Genomic DNA, 16,036 nt, shown 5'->3' with positions numbered 1-16,036 from the left:
GTTTTTTTTCTTATTTATTTGTGAAAAACAATAAGTCTTTCCACCCACCCCTAACTCCTTTTTACAAAGTAAGCTGTGTTGACTCATACTCAGAGTGATGCTCAGGCAAATATGTTCTCTGAGAATTAAAAACATTTTATCATGTTTTGGGATGAGTAAATTGAAGGGGGGAAGTAAAGGAACCAAAATGTAATTGATTCAAGAAAGTCAGATTAGGACATGTGCTTCTCTGAAGTTTCACAGATCTTCACATTGTATATTATTGGTTTGAATGCTTTTTGCTTTAGGAGTTTAAGAAGGGAGATGATGGAGGATTTTTTTTTCATTTTCTCTCAGAAGTTCTCCCAGTTGAGCAGCTACCTCTGTTCTCCTTCAGGGCAATGAAGCTCTCTCGATTTCCTCTCTGTCTTCTATGTGCAACCCTTCTCCTATGTCTACCACATGCCTGGTCTCTCAAGAGGTGTCTGATCTCCATGGATATACATCACATTGAAAAGAGCTTCCAGGGAATAAAAACTACAATTGTGAGTATGGGCTCAGGTGGGAGTGGGAGTGGGTGCAGACATGCCCCGGGCAGCTAGGTGGCTCAGTGGATAGAGCAATGGGCCTAGAGTCAGGAAGATCTGAGTTCAAATTTAGCCTTAGACACTTACTAGCTGTGTAATCTTGCACAAGTCACTTAACTGTATTTGCCTTAATCTATGGGAGGAGGAAATGGCAAACTGCTCCAGTATCTTTGTACAGAAAACCCCATGGACAGTATGGTCCATGGGGTTCCAAAGAGTCAGACACAACTGAACAACAATAGATATGCTCCAGACCTTACTCAAAACAGGTACCTCCTGTCAGGCTCCAGGAGGATATCATAACAACTAGCCAGCATTTATATGACACTTTAAGATTTGCAAAGTGCTTTAAAAATTTTATTTCCTTTGATCCTCACAGTAATCCTGGGAGGTAGGTACTATTATTGGCCCATTTTACAGATGAGGAAACTGAGGCGGCTAGTGCAACTTGCCCAGGGTCACCCAACGAGTAAGTGGCTGAGATTGGATCTGAACTCTGTTCTTCCTAGATCCAGGTTCAGTGATCTATCCGCTGCACCATGAGAGTGTTGGATTTGGAGTCAGAAGACATGAGTTTGAATCTGGCCTCTATCTCTTTCTATCTGTGTGGCCTTGGACAAGTCAGTTAACCTCTCTAGGCCTCAGATTCCTCATCTGTACAATGATGGGGTTGAATTGAATGACCTCCAAGGTCCCTTTCTGCTCTCAGTTTATGATTGTGATTTGCTCATCACCTTTTTTCTCTCTCCCTCTTGTCTCCTTTTGTAGCAAACAAAGGATGTCTTTCAGAATGTTACCATCCTGTCTGCCTCTGAGACCCTGTACAACATCACGGTACTGCTCTATGAAAACTACCTTTATGTGGAGGAAACTCGAGTGGTCACTGCTCCCAGCACCTACCCCCCCCCCCTCTTCCTAGTCTTTTTTCTAACCTGGGAGGTGTCAAAAGGTTCCCCCCAATCCGGTTAAGGCCAATAGGTGTCCTAAAGGCAGGAACTTCCCAGAATCTCTCTGAAATCTGCTCGAAGGGGAAAAGTCCTTCACCGGCAGAATCTGTCCTAATATTTAACCCCAAACCAATGCCCAGAGTATACCATGAAGTGGGGCTGCATCCTTCCAAGGTGACTATTAGTCTTTTAGTTGAACACAGTGCCATTTCTCTTCTGGGATCTCTGTGCTTATACTCAATTTCTAATCAAATTATTCTATAGAACTACTTTAGTTAGAGTCTATAGCCATAAAGTTGCAATACTTCAGAGGTCATTGGTTTTAGAGTGGGAAAGAGGATATAAAGATATCTTTTCATGAATCCTTATTTTATGGATGAAGAAACAGAGGGCCAGATGCACTGGATTTGAATTCAAGAGACCTGATTCTGGGTCCCATATCTAACATTTATTTGCTGTGTGACCTTGGCAAAGTCATTGGACCTTCAGTTTCCTCATCTATAACATGAGTGTGATATCCTGCTCACATGGTGGTTTGCAGGCTCAAATGTAATAAAGTATGAGGAAGTGATTTATAATCTTCCTAGTGTGCTTTTAAAAACAAGTTAATTATTTTTAGGTTACACAGGTAGTTTAGTGGCAAAGCTGGATGTAGAACCCAGGTCTTCTGATGGCCAATTAACTATTTGTTCTCTATATCATATTGCTTTTCAATTTTTTTCAGGTTGTGATAATCAAAAAAAAACCACTTTAGAATAAAATAGAAGTGGTACATTCAGGTATAGTTAGAGCCAATCAATCAATCAACAAACATTTATTAAATAATTATTGTATGCTGGGTCCTGTACTAGGTGTTGAGGATACAAAGGCAAAGGTAAAACAGACTCTGGTTGTAAGAAGCTTACATTGTATTATGGGAGACAACTTGTGTCTATGGCTATATCTATGTCTGGGTCCATGTCTGTATCTGCGTCTTTGTGTACGTGTCTGTGTCTGTGTGTCTGTGTCTCTGTCTGCATCTGTGTCTGTCTATATCTTTGTGGAGACATCTTTGTCTATACTGTATCTATGTCTATACACACATAATATATACATATAAGTATAGTTATATGTATAAATAAAATGGATACAAAGTAATAGGGCAAATAAAAGCATGAACATCTAGGAGACAAAGAATGACTTCATGTAGGAGGTGGTTCTAAGCAAGGTCTTGAGGGAAGCTAGGGATTGTAAGAGGCAGAGGTAAATAAGGAGCACATTCCAGGAGTAGGGGACAGCTTGTGCAAAGGTGTAGAGACTGGAGATGGAGCTATGTGTGAGGAAAAACAATCAAGTCAGTTTGACTGGATTATAGTAATGTACATATAGTAATCTGTAGTATAGTAATGTGCAATAAAACTGGGAAGGTAGGTCAACCTTTGAAAGAGCAAACAAAGGAGTTTTTCATTGATCCTAGAGGTGAGGGGAACCACTAGAATTTATTCAGTAGGGTAGCTGACATGGTATAACTTTGAGAATTTGGTTCTTCTCTCCTGGAGGTGCGACATAACCACAAAAGGCACAGTTGCTCCAAGACTCCCAGGTTTGTTGCCTAAGTTCCATTTTCTATAAAGAAAAATCTCCATATAAAACAAAAGAAATACCTCATTGTTATTTTCGAAATGATTTAAGTGGAATATATCATATCTTTGTATTTTGGTGATATTTTATATACTAATACATTACTTCATAGATCTTCCCCTTGAGCTGTAACTAGGGCAGGGAAGTCAGGGCTTTGTCCCAGGGTATCAACATGGGGAGGTATACTTCTTCTTTGTGGTAGTCTAGAGACTGCATTTCATATTTCACAATCATCTGCTGGCCTATGATTTCTTCACTGTGGATACCCCCTCCATCCATGCAGATCACAGTACTTCTTTGATTTAGTAGAAATTCTTTGACACTTTCTGTGATCCAAAAATTCATCACCCTGAGGCCAATCTGGTGATAAGCCTCCAAGAATTTGGTCCTGGGTTGGTCCTGGGACCCCAGCCACAGGCTGTAATAAAATCCTTCTGAGTTTGGTTGCTTTTTAGAGACCAGGGTCTGCTTTCTATCTTGTGGAAACACGACATCATCAGTGGTGTCAGTTATAACTAGAATTCTTTTCTCATCTAGGGCAAAAGCAGTTGAAGGAAGAACAGAGGTTTCAGAAAATGGTTTGACCATGGGTACTTTTGTTGTTGTTCAGTCAACCACTGTGTCTGACTCGTTGTGACCCCATTTGGGCTTTTCTTGGCAAAGATACTGGAGAAGTTTGCCATTTCCTTCTCTAGCTCATTTTACCAATGAGGAAACTGAGGCCAACTGGGTTCAGTGACTTGCCCAGGGTCACACAGCTAGTAAATGTCTGAGGCCAGATTTAAACTCAGGAAGGTGAGTCTACAAGAGGGGGCAGACTATCTGTGTCTTCAGAGGCAGCTGATAGTACAGTGGCTAGAGTGTTATACCTGGAATCAGGAAGACCTGATTTCAAATCTGATCTCAGATATTAGATTTCTGACCCTGACTAAGTCACTGAACCTCTGTTTGCCTCAGTTTTCTCAACTGTAAAATGGGGATAATAAGAGAACCTACCTCCCAGGGTTGTTGTGAGGATCAAATTGCCTGAAACATAGGTAATATGCCATATGAATATAAAAAAATTTATTATATGTATATGGAAATATATATAAGGACTTATTTTCTCTCTTTTCACCCCCCCCCCCCCCCCCCCATTCTCTGTAGGGAGATCTTACATGGGCCAGGAGCAGAGAGGTATGAAACAAGAGGGCAATCTCTGAAAAGCGAGAGAGAAAGTATTACTTCCTCCTCCTCTCTGCTGTCATCCTCCCCCTGCCCCCCCCCCCCCATTACTCCCCATGTCAGTAGCCTTCGCAAAGACCCTGGTCTAGTTAGGTTTCTGAATGGAGGGTGGACTATGCTAATATTTCCAAATATTGAAGGTGACCTCATGTGCCTGTGCTCCCTTTAAGGTCTTATTTATCTACTTTTTATCTGGTCCAAGGTTACTTGGCTCTGGATTACTTTGTCGAAGAATCCTATCCTTGCAAGACCCAGAGTGCTTGATCTTTACCTCCTCCTGGTCCAAGGAATAAGGCACGTGATTTTTGCATTCCAATTGGGGAGATGTTTTTGTTGGTGCGTTTTTTTTTAAAGACTGGAAGACAGGCTCATGAGCTCTGACTCTTTTCATGCTAATGAAGATAGATAGCTGTGTAGAGTCATTCATCTCTCTGGCCCAGTCCCCTCCAGTCAACCTCCTCAGAAATAGTTCTCCAGCTGCTGGGCTCTCAGCAGGAGGTCTGGAATATGAGCTGCTTGAGTAAATGTTGGACCACAGCCCAGAGAGTTCACTGAGGCCTGGCAGCAGGATGCTTGGTGGAGGGATGAAACAAAGCAGGGCTGGAGCTGTCTGTCCTGAACCAGGCAAATCACAATGATGAAAAGCAGATTTGGGTCTACCGTGGTTAGCTAAAATCTGATCTGCCCCATCTTAATTTTGTTGCTGGTGGCTGGGGATAGCAATGGGAGGAAGGACTGGGTTGGCAGGGACATCTTTTTGCTTTGAAGAGTCCCCACTGGATAGGTCTATGTGAACTAACACAATGTGCCTGTTCCAACACAAACCACTGTTGGGATGCTCTACAGCAGTTGAAATACAACTTAAAAAGAGAGTGTGATACAATGGTGAGTACATTGGCATTTTTCTTTTAGAGTCAGGAGATCGGGGTTCAAATTTTGTGGCTCATAATGTGATCCTAAGCAAATCATTTCACTTGCCTGGGTCTCAGTCTCCTTATTTGTAAACTTCTACCCTGTAGGTAAGGAAAAATATCCTGTAAAGCTTAAACACTCTATAGTGTGATTTATTATTACAACTTGTTGCTTATAATTGGTAAGAATGCTATAATAGATTTTAGATTTTTAAAGACATTTCTATGGTCATTAAAAGTGATTTAAGATTTGCTTATGCTGTGGACTATAACTGTGCTGAAGCATCTAATAAGAGGGTTAGGTGCTGGCATCCACCTGAAAAGTCTAGTTGTTTAAAAGGTGTTGAATGAGGTGCTGAACAGCCTCAGGGTTCTGTCTTGGCTACTGATAAACCAGTGTTTCTGGAAGAGCAGCAATCATTTGCATCATCAGGCATTTGCTGAGAACCATTTTTTAAAATGTTAAATCAGTCCAGAGTCCTTCAGTGTTCTGCTCCTGGGCTGTGTGACAGTGGTGGGCTGAGCACAGCACTGTACAAGCAAGTGAAGGTGCAATGGAGAGAGAGACTGTTTCTGAATGTCCCCATGCTGATGGATAACTGAGCTAGACAGTGGTCTTCGTGGTAGTTTCTTCTCCTTACATTTGTATGGGCTTTCTAACCATTCCTAACAGGCATCCAGCCCTGATGTTGTCCCTGTTCCAGATCGGATTAAAGAGGAAATTACAAATTGGTGGATGAGGGAAACAGAGAAGTAACTGATATACTTCCTGTCCTCAGGAAACTTATAATCTCATCTAGTAGGAGAGAGAAAACACACCTAAAATAATTAAAGAATGAAGTACCGAATTACGTATTATTATTTCTAATTCTTAGGAGTACAGGCAAGGATGTAATCTGAGTTCTGGGACAGGAAATGATACATGATGGGAGCTAAAGTCCCATGAGGCAGAATGGAATCTCTTGGATTTGCAGTCATGAGAATGAGCACGAGGATTCCAGGGGGAGGTCATTGAACCAAGATACAAGGTGGTAGATTCAAAAAGAAAGGAGCAAAAGCAGGGTAAACTAATGGTCAGGGGCTACTTAGAAAGGGGACTTACGTGGTAAGGTAAGCCACACAATTTCTCTGTTTCTTAGAGCTGATCCTAATTCTTGATTTTTGACATTAAACAACAACAGGTCATAATTTCTAAGTGATCTATGTTTAGTTTTAATCGCTAACAAGAGAGTGCAATGGGGGGAGCCAATGAATTTTTAGGATTTGGTACAGAGAGAAAGACTCCTCTGCCTAAAATAATTAGGGTTATATAATTTTTTATCCTTCTTGGAAGCTCTAAGTAAAATTAAGGATTTTTATGATTGAGATTTTTAAATACTTTTCATAAACTTCCCCAAAGCAAAATTTAGATTGCATCTAGGTTTTGACTTCTGCCCCTCAGACTAAAAAAAAAGTGAGGAGATCAGGTAGCCAGGCTTGTCTGGTGAGGAAGAGGAGAACATGTGGGTCATACTGGCTTTCCCCTGTCATCCATTATTTCCCCCCAATTGGGCTCAGTGGAGCAAGGGTGGTGATTGAGTAGCTCTTCATGGTATCGGGAGAAAGGAGTAGTCTGAGAAGAGTGGTCATGCCCCCAAATTCCAAAGGTAGGAGTCAGAAAAAGGAGCTAGTATTTCTCCCTTTTGCCTTTTGATTTCTACCTTAAACCTCTAAACCTTGTCAGACCTTGCCAATAAGACCTACTGGTTACTGGTCGATAATCCGGAAGCCTAGAGGAGGGGGTACAAAGACAGAAATCAGACAGAAATGACGGGAATGGAAGTAGGTGTTAGGGAGTACTGGGAAAGAAGGCTGGGAAGAGAAGGGGAGGGCTAAAGTGTAGAGAGGCTTGATGGAACCAGGTGGAGTTTGAGTTTCATCCTACATGCAATAGGAAGCCTTTGTAAATTCAGCTTGGCATGATGAAAGTGGGACAGATTATTGGGTTTGGTTTATTTGTTTTGATCTGGCAGTGACATGGACTGGTGGGAGGAGAGGCTTCTCCAGCAGATGGAAGCTCCTTAGGGGCAGGAACTGTCTTTTGACTCTTTTTGTATCCTCAGCACTTAGCACAATGTCCAGCACATAGGAAGCTCTTAATCAATGTTCATTGATTGACTGAACATATAGAAATGAAGTAATGAAGAATCTGTTGAAGTAACATACAGGGTTTTTTTTTTCCCTTCAAAATCTTGATTATCTAAATTAGTTGATAATCAGATTGTCTAGCTTCCTTATCTCCAGTGGCCCGTCCTTTTTATCAGTTTTTTTTTAATTAAAAAGAAAATTAATCATGATTTGAATGAAGAATACTTCTCCAATTTATAGGTTACAGCTCTAGGAGGAATATTATGTTGATTGAGAAACCTATGATTTGAAAAGTTCTGAGTGGGCTAAAACAAAGGGCCATAGCAAACAAGATGAAATGAAACAGAATTTGGAAGAAACCTTTGAGAACGGTTGTGATGGGGAGAGAGATTTGACAACCTGGTCATATTGGGACTGGAAGCTTAATAATTGCCAAAATGGGAAGTTGCTGCTTTAAAAAAAATTAGTTTCATTTTAGGCTGTTTTAATGTCCAGAATGAGGGAGTTGAGTGCTTTACGTTGTCCTGGGCTTATCAGACCACATCTTCAGTATTGTGTTCAGTTGAAGGGATGGGGATAGTATTTTTTTTTTTAAGACAAACTGAAGTTTGTCCAAAGTAGGGTGACTAACATGATGAAGGGCCTTGTAACATTGACATGAAGACTATCGCAGGAATCAGTGACTAGAACAACTAGCCAGTACCTCTTAGCACATAGTAAGCTCTTAAATATTTACTGATTGACTTCCTGAGGTGGTGCGGTGGATAGAGCTCTGGCTGGCCTGGAAGCAGGAAGACTCATCTTCTTGGGTTCAAATCAAGCCTCAGATACTAGCTGTGTAACCCTGGGCAAGTCATTTAACCCTGTCTGTCTCAGTTTCCTTATCTATAAAATGAGCTGGAAAAGGAAAGAGCAAACCAATTCAGTATCTCTGCCAAGAAAATCCCAAAAAGGGTCACAAAGACTCAGACGTGATTGAAAAACAACTGAACAAAAACCTAGAGAAATCTCCGGAGAAATATGATAGCTGTCTTTGAATGCCTGTCATGTAGAAGGGAGATTAAACTTTGTTTAGCTCCAGAAGTTACAACTAGGAGCAACAGGCAGAAGTAGCAGAGAGCCAGATCTAGACTCCTAGCAACCCTCCTCTCCCCTGCTGTCCCCTTCCTCCTCCTTCCCTCCCCTCTTCTGTCCTCCCCTCCTCTCCTCTCCCTCACCCTTTTCTCTCCTTTCCTACCAATTCTTCTCCTATCCTGTCCTCTCCTCTCCTCATAATCCACTTCTGATCAGCACAGAAGTTTTCACTCACTCTGCTTCCAACCTGTTCTGGTCCTTCCTTCTCCAGCCCAGTGGCGCCCTGCTCTCTTGGGCTCACCATATTGAGGTCACCCAATGTAGGTACCAGATTGGCTTAGCACATTAAGGTTCAGAACTCCCAAACTCAAGTGATCCAGTAGCCTCAGCCTCCTGCAACAGCACAGAGATTACAGATGTGCACTATAATGCAGGTAGCTGCTAGACTGAATGTTAACTTTGAATCAGTTAGAGCTATCTAATAATAGAATGGGTTGCCTTGTGTGATAATGGGCTCCCCATTTACTAGAACTATTCAAATAAAAATAGATAACCACTTGTCAGAGATGTTGTAGAAGGAATTTCTGCATTGGGTAATTAGCTGACCTCTAGAGTCCCTTCCAGAAGGCAGCTAGGTGGCTCAGTGGATAGAACAATAGTCCTGGATTCAGGAAGACCTGAGTTCAAATGTAGTCTCAGACACTTATTAGCTGTGTGACCCTGGGCAAGTCACTTAATCTCCATTTGCCTTCATCTGTTGGAGAAGGAAATGGCAAACCCCCTCCAGTGTCTTTGCCAAGAAAGCCCCATGGACAGCATCGTTCAATAGGTCATGAAGAGTCAAATACAACTGATCAGCAACAGAGTCAAGGGAGAACTCAACCCTCACCTCTGCCCCCCAAACTCCCTATTCTGTTCCTCTCTTTGGCTCTGGCTCGGTAGGGGAAGAGGGTGAACCTACTGAGAAATCCTATTTAAAAAGAAAAGCTCTCAGTAGATTTGGATTCCCCAGACTTCCTCTGGTCCCACCTCAGCTGTCCTAGTCTCTGAGGGCATGGGGGAATCAGAGTCCATGGGCTGGCGACTTACTCCAGGAAATGAGAGAAATTTCTGTGTCTAGCCCTCAGATGTGTGCTGCATGACCAAAGACGTCCTAGGGTTCTATGTGGACAAGGTCTTCAGGAATCATGGGGAGTCAGACCCCAGAATCCAGAGGGGTCTCAGCACCATTGCCAACTCTTTCCTCCGCATTCGGAATGCCCTGGAGCAGTGCGTGAGTAACTGTCTCACCAGTTAAACATATACAGACTATTTTGTTCGTTGGGGGAAAAAGCTGGGCCATGTTTGTTCATCCATTTGGCAAATATTTATTGAGCCCCAGTTAGGTGCAAAGCTCTGTGCTAGGGAGGGGAAATGAAGGGAGAAGAGGGGAGGGGAGGGCGGGAAAGAGTTTCATATGCATTATTTCATTTGGTCCTATGAGGTAGATTGGACAGATCAATGGTATTCCCATTTTAAGGATGAAACTGAGGCATAGTGAGAAATAAATTGATTAATGTAAGATAGAAAATATGTCAGAGAGCTGGGATATAAGTGCTTTCATCCCAAGACTATTCTAGTCCTTTCTCCACTACAGTATAGTGCTTCTAAAGTATAACTGAAACTTAGAACCAAAGACAACCCATTCTGCCTTACACAGACATTTCCTTACCCCATTGACTTCTGGGGAGACTATCAGCGGTTACTTCTCTAAGTGTCCTCCTGATTTTTACTCTGCCTATACCCATGCTTAGAAAGATGGGAGGATGTGACCAGTGCAGAGTTTCTTAGACCTAGATGCCCAGAAGTCTTCAGGTTAATTGACAACCAAGAGATTTGGGTGATGGTGATAAGATAATGGGGGAAGAGTGACAACCGAGGAATCTAGCTTTGCTCCGTCAGTAGCCTGAATTATAGACTCTTTGGGGTTTCCTCTTTGGTCTTAACTGCTTTCCAGGTAGTAGACAAATCCTTCTGAGCTGGATATCCTAAACCAAAGAAAGAATCTTACATGAATTCAACATGGGATGGCAGAAGAAGCACTGGACCAAGAATTAGGACACCTGGGCTCTGGCCTTGGTCTTTTTCTCTAATGGTGTAACTAGAACAAGTCATTTTATTACTTTAAGCCTCAGTTTCCTTATTTGTCAGATGAGACTATTGATACCTCACAGGGCATTGTAAAACCCAAATGGATAGGAAAGCACTTTTGAAATTCTTTTAAACTGCTAAGGAGTAGTATTAATGTTAATATCAATTAATTATTAATATAGTACATGGTATTATTAATATTAATAGCTGGTACTTATATAGCACTTTAAAGTTGGCAATGCACTTTGCAAATATTATCTCATGAAATCCTCACAACAATCTTGGAAGATAAGTGTTATTAAGTGGGCAATTAGAGCACTGGGCTTGGAATAAGGAAGACATCTTTAGGAATTCAAACGTGGCCTCAAACACTAGCTATGGAACCCTGGGCAAGGCACTTAACCCTGCTTGCCTCAGTTTTCTCATCTGTAAAATGAGCCAGAGAGGAAAATGGCAAACCATTCCCATATCTTTACCAAGAAAACTCCAAATGAAGTTATGAAGAGTCAGACATGACTGAAAATGACTGAACAATGGGACCATATGGATATAATTTCATCCCTCTGGGACTTACTTTCTTCATCTATAAAACAAAGGGTCTAGACTAGACTAGAACCATCTAGTTCTAAATCTATAACCCTGTGGTTTGGTATTTGTTATCTGGATACATGATATAACCTCTGGTTAAATATAGAGGCCATCCTGTCCAACCACTTATTTTTACAGATGAGGAAACTGAGGTCTGGGGAAATAAAATGACTTGTCCAAAGTCACCTGCAGGAAATAACCCTTGAGCCCAGATCCTCTGACTCCAGGACTCTTCATACTGTACCAGGGAAGGGACAATGTCATTCATGTATCCCTGTTTCCCCTTTGGTGAGCACAGTGTCTGGAATGTAGTAGGCTTTTTTGAGATATTTATTCAATTTCCCCAAGGTTCTTTGGGAAAGTCCAGCAAATGTTTACTTGTGCCTTTCATCATGGGAGAAAATGTTGGGTTGTGGGATAAGGAGTGTGGGGGTGGTTTGGGGGAGGAGAAGCTAGGCACATTGTAGGGATAAGCTCAGCTTCAGACCTTCCTCATCACTTGGGATTTCTTCCCCTGTTTCCCACAGCAGAAGCAGAGGAACTGTGATTGTCGAGAAGAAGCCACCGAGAAGTTTCAAATCATTGTTGGAAATTATGATCAGGTAACTAGGCTGGGGACTGAAGGATATGGCCACAGATGGGCACCATCAGCCTTACAAGAGAGCCCCTCCCCCATGCCAAGGCAATTCTCATTTGGAATTTGCATTAGCCCCACCCAGACATCCCACCCGATTTTTGCAGTTAGCTACCAACTTCTCCATGAAAACTGGTCTCGGCCAGCATTTAAAGAGGTGGCAGGGATTGGGAAGAACTTGGATAGAAGACCTGAATTAGAACCTAAACTCTGTCACTCCTTAGCTATGTTCCCCCATCTTGAATAGAGTCCAGGTTGATAGTGCTTGTTGAATGAAGGGATGACCTTGGGCGAGTCAATCATATCTTTGAATCTTAGCTTTCACATCTGTAAAATGGGCATAGTAATATTTGTACTAACTGACTGAAACAGACATTCTCATTCTTCCAGAGGAGCAGACTGAGATCAAGGTCCAGTCCTACAATTTACTAACTGTGTTGGACCTCAAGTCTCTATCTGTCAAATGAAGCTAATGATGTTGCCCAAATAATAATGATTTAGAGGGTACATGAAGGTCCTCTGAAATAGGAAAACGGTGCAAGCATGTTTAGTACAGGGTGTACCAAAGAGGTCAGCAAATCTATACTAAGACTTTGGGGATCCTGTATATAAGAGAGTCAAGAACTGACTTGAGAAGTAAGCTGTACCACAGAGAAAAGTGTGGCAAGGGGGGAAAGAGTAGGTTAGGCTTATATAGAATGGCCATGAGCTATTTCAACAATCAAACAACTATCCAGTGCCCAGTATGTATCAGGTACTGTGCTAACCACCGGGATACAAAGAAAAACTGACCCCTTTCCTCATTCTACTAAGTGAACATTTGCCAATTCTTTTTTTGGGTGGTGGGCAAAGAAATGTAATTATCCTTATGAAGCAAAGAAAGGTAGCATTCATAATGGAAATAAGAGCTGATCGGGGGTTCAAGTTCACCTTGGATAAGTATTAGCTGTGTGACTCAACCTGGTTAGTTATTTACCTTCTCAGTGTCTCCAGGCAATTCTGTAAGACTAGAGTTTACGCAGTGCTGTCTACTGTGTGTGTCCATCTGGTGGTACAGGGGGGGCAGTCTCCTCATCAGGAAATAATTATGCCAATGAAATTACACGTCCAAAATGAAATATATGCATACATATGTGTGTGCATGTATATATATAATATATATTTATTGTACAATCATTTCAGTTGAATCTAACGCTCTCCATTTGGACACTTCTTAGCAAAGATACCAGAGTAGCTTGCCATTTCCTTCTCCAGCTTACTTTATAGATGAGGAAACTGAGACAAACAGGGTAAGTGACTTGCCCAAGGTAACACAGTCAGTAAGTGTCTGAGGTCAGTTTTGAACTCATGAAGATGAGTCTTTCTGACTCCAGGACCTGTGCTCTCTCCACTGCACCACCTAGCTGCCCCAGAAGGGCCTTAAAGGCTACCTAGTTTATCCCTTACTTTTTTGCACATGAAGAAGGTGAATAGAGAAAAATGCTTTGGAAAGTATAAAGTACGAAACAATGCCACTTTGATAATGGATGATTATTACTTATTATTCCAGATGGAGGTCAAAGCTGCAGCAATTAAGTCTCTGGGGGAACTAGACATTTTACTATCCTGGATGAGCCGGAACTATCGACCTAAGGCTGCTACTAAATGATGGCCAAAGGATAATTGTCTACCCTAGGAAGAAAGCTGGATATTGGGGCCTAACCAGTATGGTGACCACACATTCTAAAAAACAAAAATCAGGACATGTGGGTTGCAAAGGAATAACCCTTTGGCAACGTCTCATTAAAAAAATCTTACTTGAATTTGGGACAGAGCTGAAAAATTCAGGATATGTGATCAATATACCAGTGATGGTTAGGCCCAATCTGGGTGGGGAGGAATGGGTATGAAGGGAGGGAAGGATGATGGGAAGGGTGTTAAGTCTACACAGAATATTTTATCAGGGCAATATAGAATGATTTGTTTTTGTCCTCACTGAACAGATTTATGGGGAAATGTTGGGTTTGGATAGGGACAGGCAAGAACTCTGGCCATGACATGGAATTCCATTGACTGGTATCAGGCTTTCCAGGCCCACTTGGAAGATGTCTTTCCCTTAAAGTTGCCAAATAGCTTCCTGTTCTATTTATACTTTTTGGATGCACTTGTTGAAAAATTCCCTGTTTTGTGGCTTGCCACCTCTGTGGGATGGGAAGGTCCTGGCTTCCCTCTAATTTATTGTGACAGTGTTTGCCCCATGTCTGTGATGTCAGCTGGGCGATATCTGGGTAGTACATATTGTACAAAGTGTTTACTGCTTAAATAAATTCAGCTCTTCACCACCCTCAGAGAAGTGTGTTTTTTGCAGACTGGACTGTGTGGGGAGGTTTGGATTTGTACAATATTGGGACTGGAAAGGACCTTGGAGTGCATAATTCAGCCTCCCTTCTCCTTTCAGACAAATGTCTGATAGGACATAGATATCTGATATGTCAGATAAATGTCTTTAAATATTAAGGTTGTAATGACAATGATAATCCCAACTTTTACATACCACTTCAGTATTTGCAAAGTACTTTATAAATATTATCTCACTTGATCCTAAGGATACCTCCAGAAGGGAGTTGCTATTATCATCCTCATGTTATAGATGAGGGAACTGAAGTAAACAAAGATTGAGTGACTAGCTCAGGATGACACAGTTAGTTCTGTTGGAGTGGGTACTGCAGCACAGTTCCCCCTGACTCCAGCTCTGACACGCTACTGTTTCACTCACAGGTAATATAATAGCTAGCATTTGTAGAGGGCTTCAAGGTTTGCAACATACATTACAGAGGATCACAGATACAGAGCTGGAAGGGATTTTAGAGATCAAGTCCACTGCTCTTATTTTACAGACAAGGAAACTGAGACAGAAGGAGGTTAAGTGATTTGTGCAGGGTCACACTGTTAATTGGGCAGCTAGGTGATGCAGTGCCTGACGTCAGAAAGACTCATCTTCAAATTTGGCCTCAGATACTTACTCTGGGTAAGTCACTTAAGGCTGTCTGTCTCAGTTTCCTCATCTGTAAAATGAACTGGAGAAGGAAATGGCAAATCACTCCAGTATGTTTGTTAAGAAAACCCGAAATGGGGTCATGAAGAGTTGGACACGACTGAAACGAATGAACAACCAATGTTGCTAACTAATAAGCGTCTGAGGTAAAATGTGAACTCAGGTCTTTCTGATTCCAGAAATATCTGCTACTACTACTACTACCACCACCACTCTCACTACTACTAGCTAATTTACATATCATTTATTATGTAAGTAATTTACTATGTTAGCAGTCACTTTGTATTTATTAGCTCATTTGTCCCAGAAAATAACGCTGGGAGTTAGGTACTATTGTTGTCTCCTTTAACAAATGAAGAAACTAAGGTTAAGTGACTTATCCAGGACTGCTAGGAAGTATCTGAAATATCTGGATTCAAACTCAGGCCTTTCTGACTTCAGGCCTAGTGCTCTAACCACTGCACCACCAAGCTGCTTCTGCCACTACACTGGTCAGATTGGTCCCAAAGTGGATCTGTCTATCAGACAATGGATTTCCTATCACCGAAAGTGATACTCCGCCCAATTCTTGTTGGGAGGGTTGTAGGAGGAATTCCAGTTTGGGTTGGACTCAGTGACCTCTGAAGTCCCTTCCCCGTATGAGACTCTGATTCTAATATGAGGAAACAAAAGCAAAAAGGCTTGCCCAGGATTCTAGGGCTAATTAATGACAGAGCAAGATAGAGAACCGGGCCTCTTCCCTTCTAGTCCAGTGCTCTTCCTGGTACACCTGATGAGAGAGAAGCGGGGAAGTCAGAATTAGCCCTTCCTTTGTCCAGCATCCCCTCTCCCGCTGTTCCAAATGTATGCTCCCCTCCTCCTTTTCATCTAGAAGACATGGAAACTATAGTCTCATAAGGATATATCCTTGGGAGACAGTGCTGGGTGGAATGAGAACTGAGAGGAGGTAATTGGAAATTTGAGGTAGGGAGGAGGTCTGGGGCTAGGCCTTGGGTACGCAGGGAAGGTGTTGGTATTCTTCGGGGGCACAGCTTTGGTCTTCTAATTTATTTGTTAGCAATAGAGGCTAGCATTTACATAGTGTTTTAACATATTCAAAGAACTTCATAAAAATTATTTCATTTTATCCTCACAATAACCTCCGTCCATGCCCGACCATTTTAATAATAATAATAGTGTGC

At 41.9% G+C, this 16,036-nt stretch overlaps 1 protein-coding gene across 1 annotated transcript; it reads left to right on the top strand.

Annotated features, from left to right (window-relative positions):
- The first annotated feature begins 261 nt into the window (after nt 1–261).
- On the top strand, nt 262–14,148 carry IL19 (interleukin 19). Its single transcript, XM_072648011.1, has 5 exons — nt 262–524; nt 1,335–1,400; nt 9,590–9,742; nt 11,715–11,789; nt 13,371–14,148. Exons 1-5 carry the CDS (start codon nt 381–383, stop codon nt 13,467–13,469), a joined length of 537 nt encoding a protein of 178 aa, XP_072504112.1. The 5' UTR covers nt 262–380; the 3' UTR covers nt 13,470–14,148.
- The last annotated feature ends 1,888 nt before the right edge of the window (nt 14,149–16,036 follow it).

This window comes from Notamacropus eugenii, chromosome 2, assembly GCF_028372415.1.
Source record: "Notamacropus eugenii isolate mMacEug1 chromosome 2, mMacEug1.pri_v2, whole genome shotgun sequence".
NCBI lineage: Eukaryota > Metazoa > Chordata > Mammalia > Diprotodontia > Macropodidae > Notamacropus > Notamacropus eugenii.
Note: the sequence above shows the minus strand (reverse complement) of the source record. Positions and strands in the feature narration are given on the sequence as shown.

Coding starts and splice junctions, on each gene's coding strand:
- IL19 (XM_072648011.1), top strand. CDS start 381: ATGAAGCTCTCTCGATTTCCTCTCTGTCTTCTATGTGCAACCCTTCTC. Junction 525..1,334: donor AGGGAATAAAAACTACAATT/GTGAGTATGGGC, acceptor CTCCTTTTGTAG/CAAACAAAGGATGTCTTTCA. Junction 9,743..11,714: donor GGAATGCCCTGGAGCAGTGC/GTGAGTAACTGT, acceptor TGTTTCCCACAG/CAGAAGCAGAGGAACTGTGA.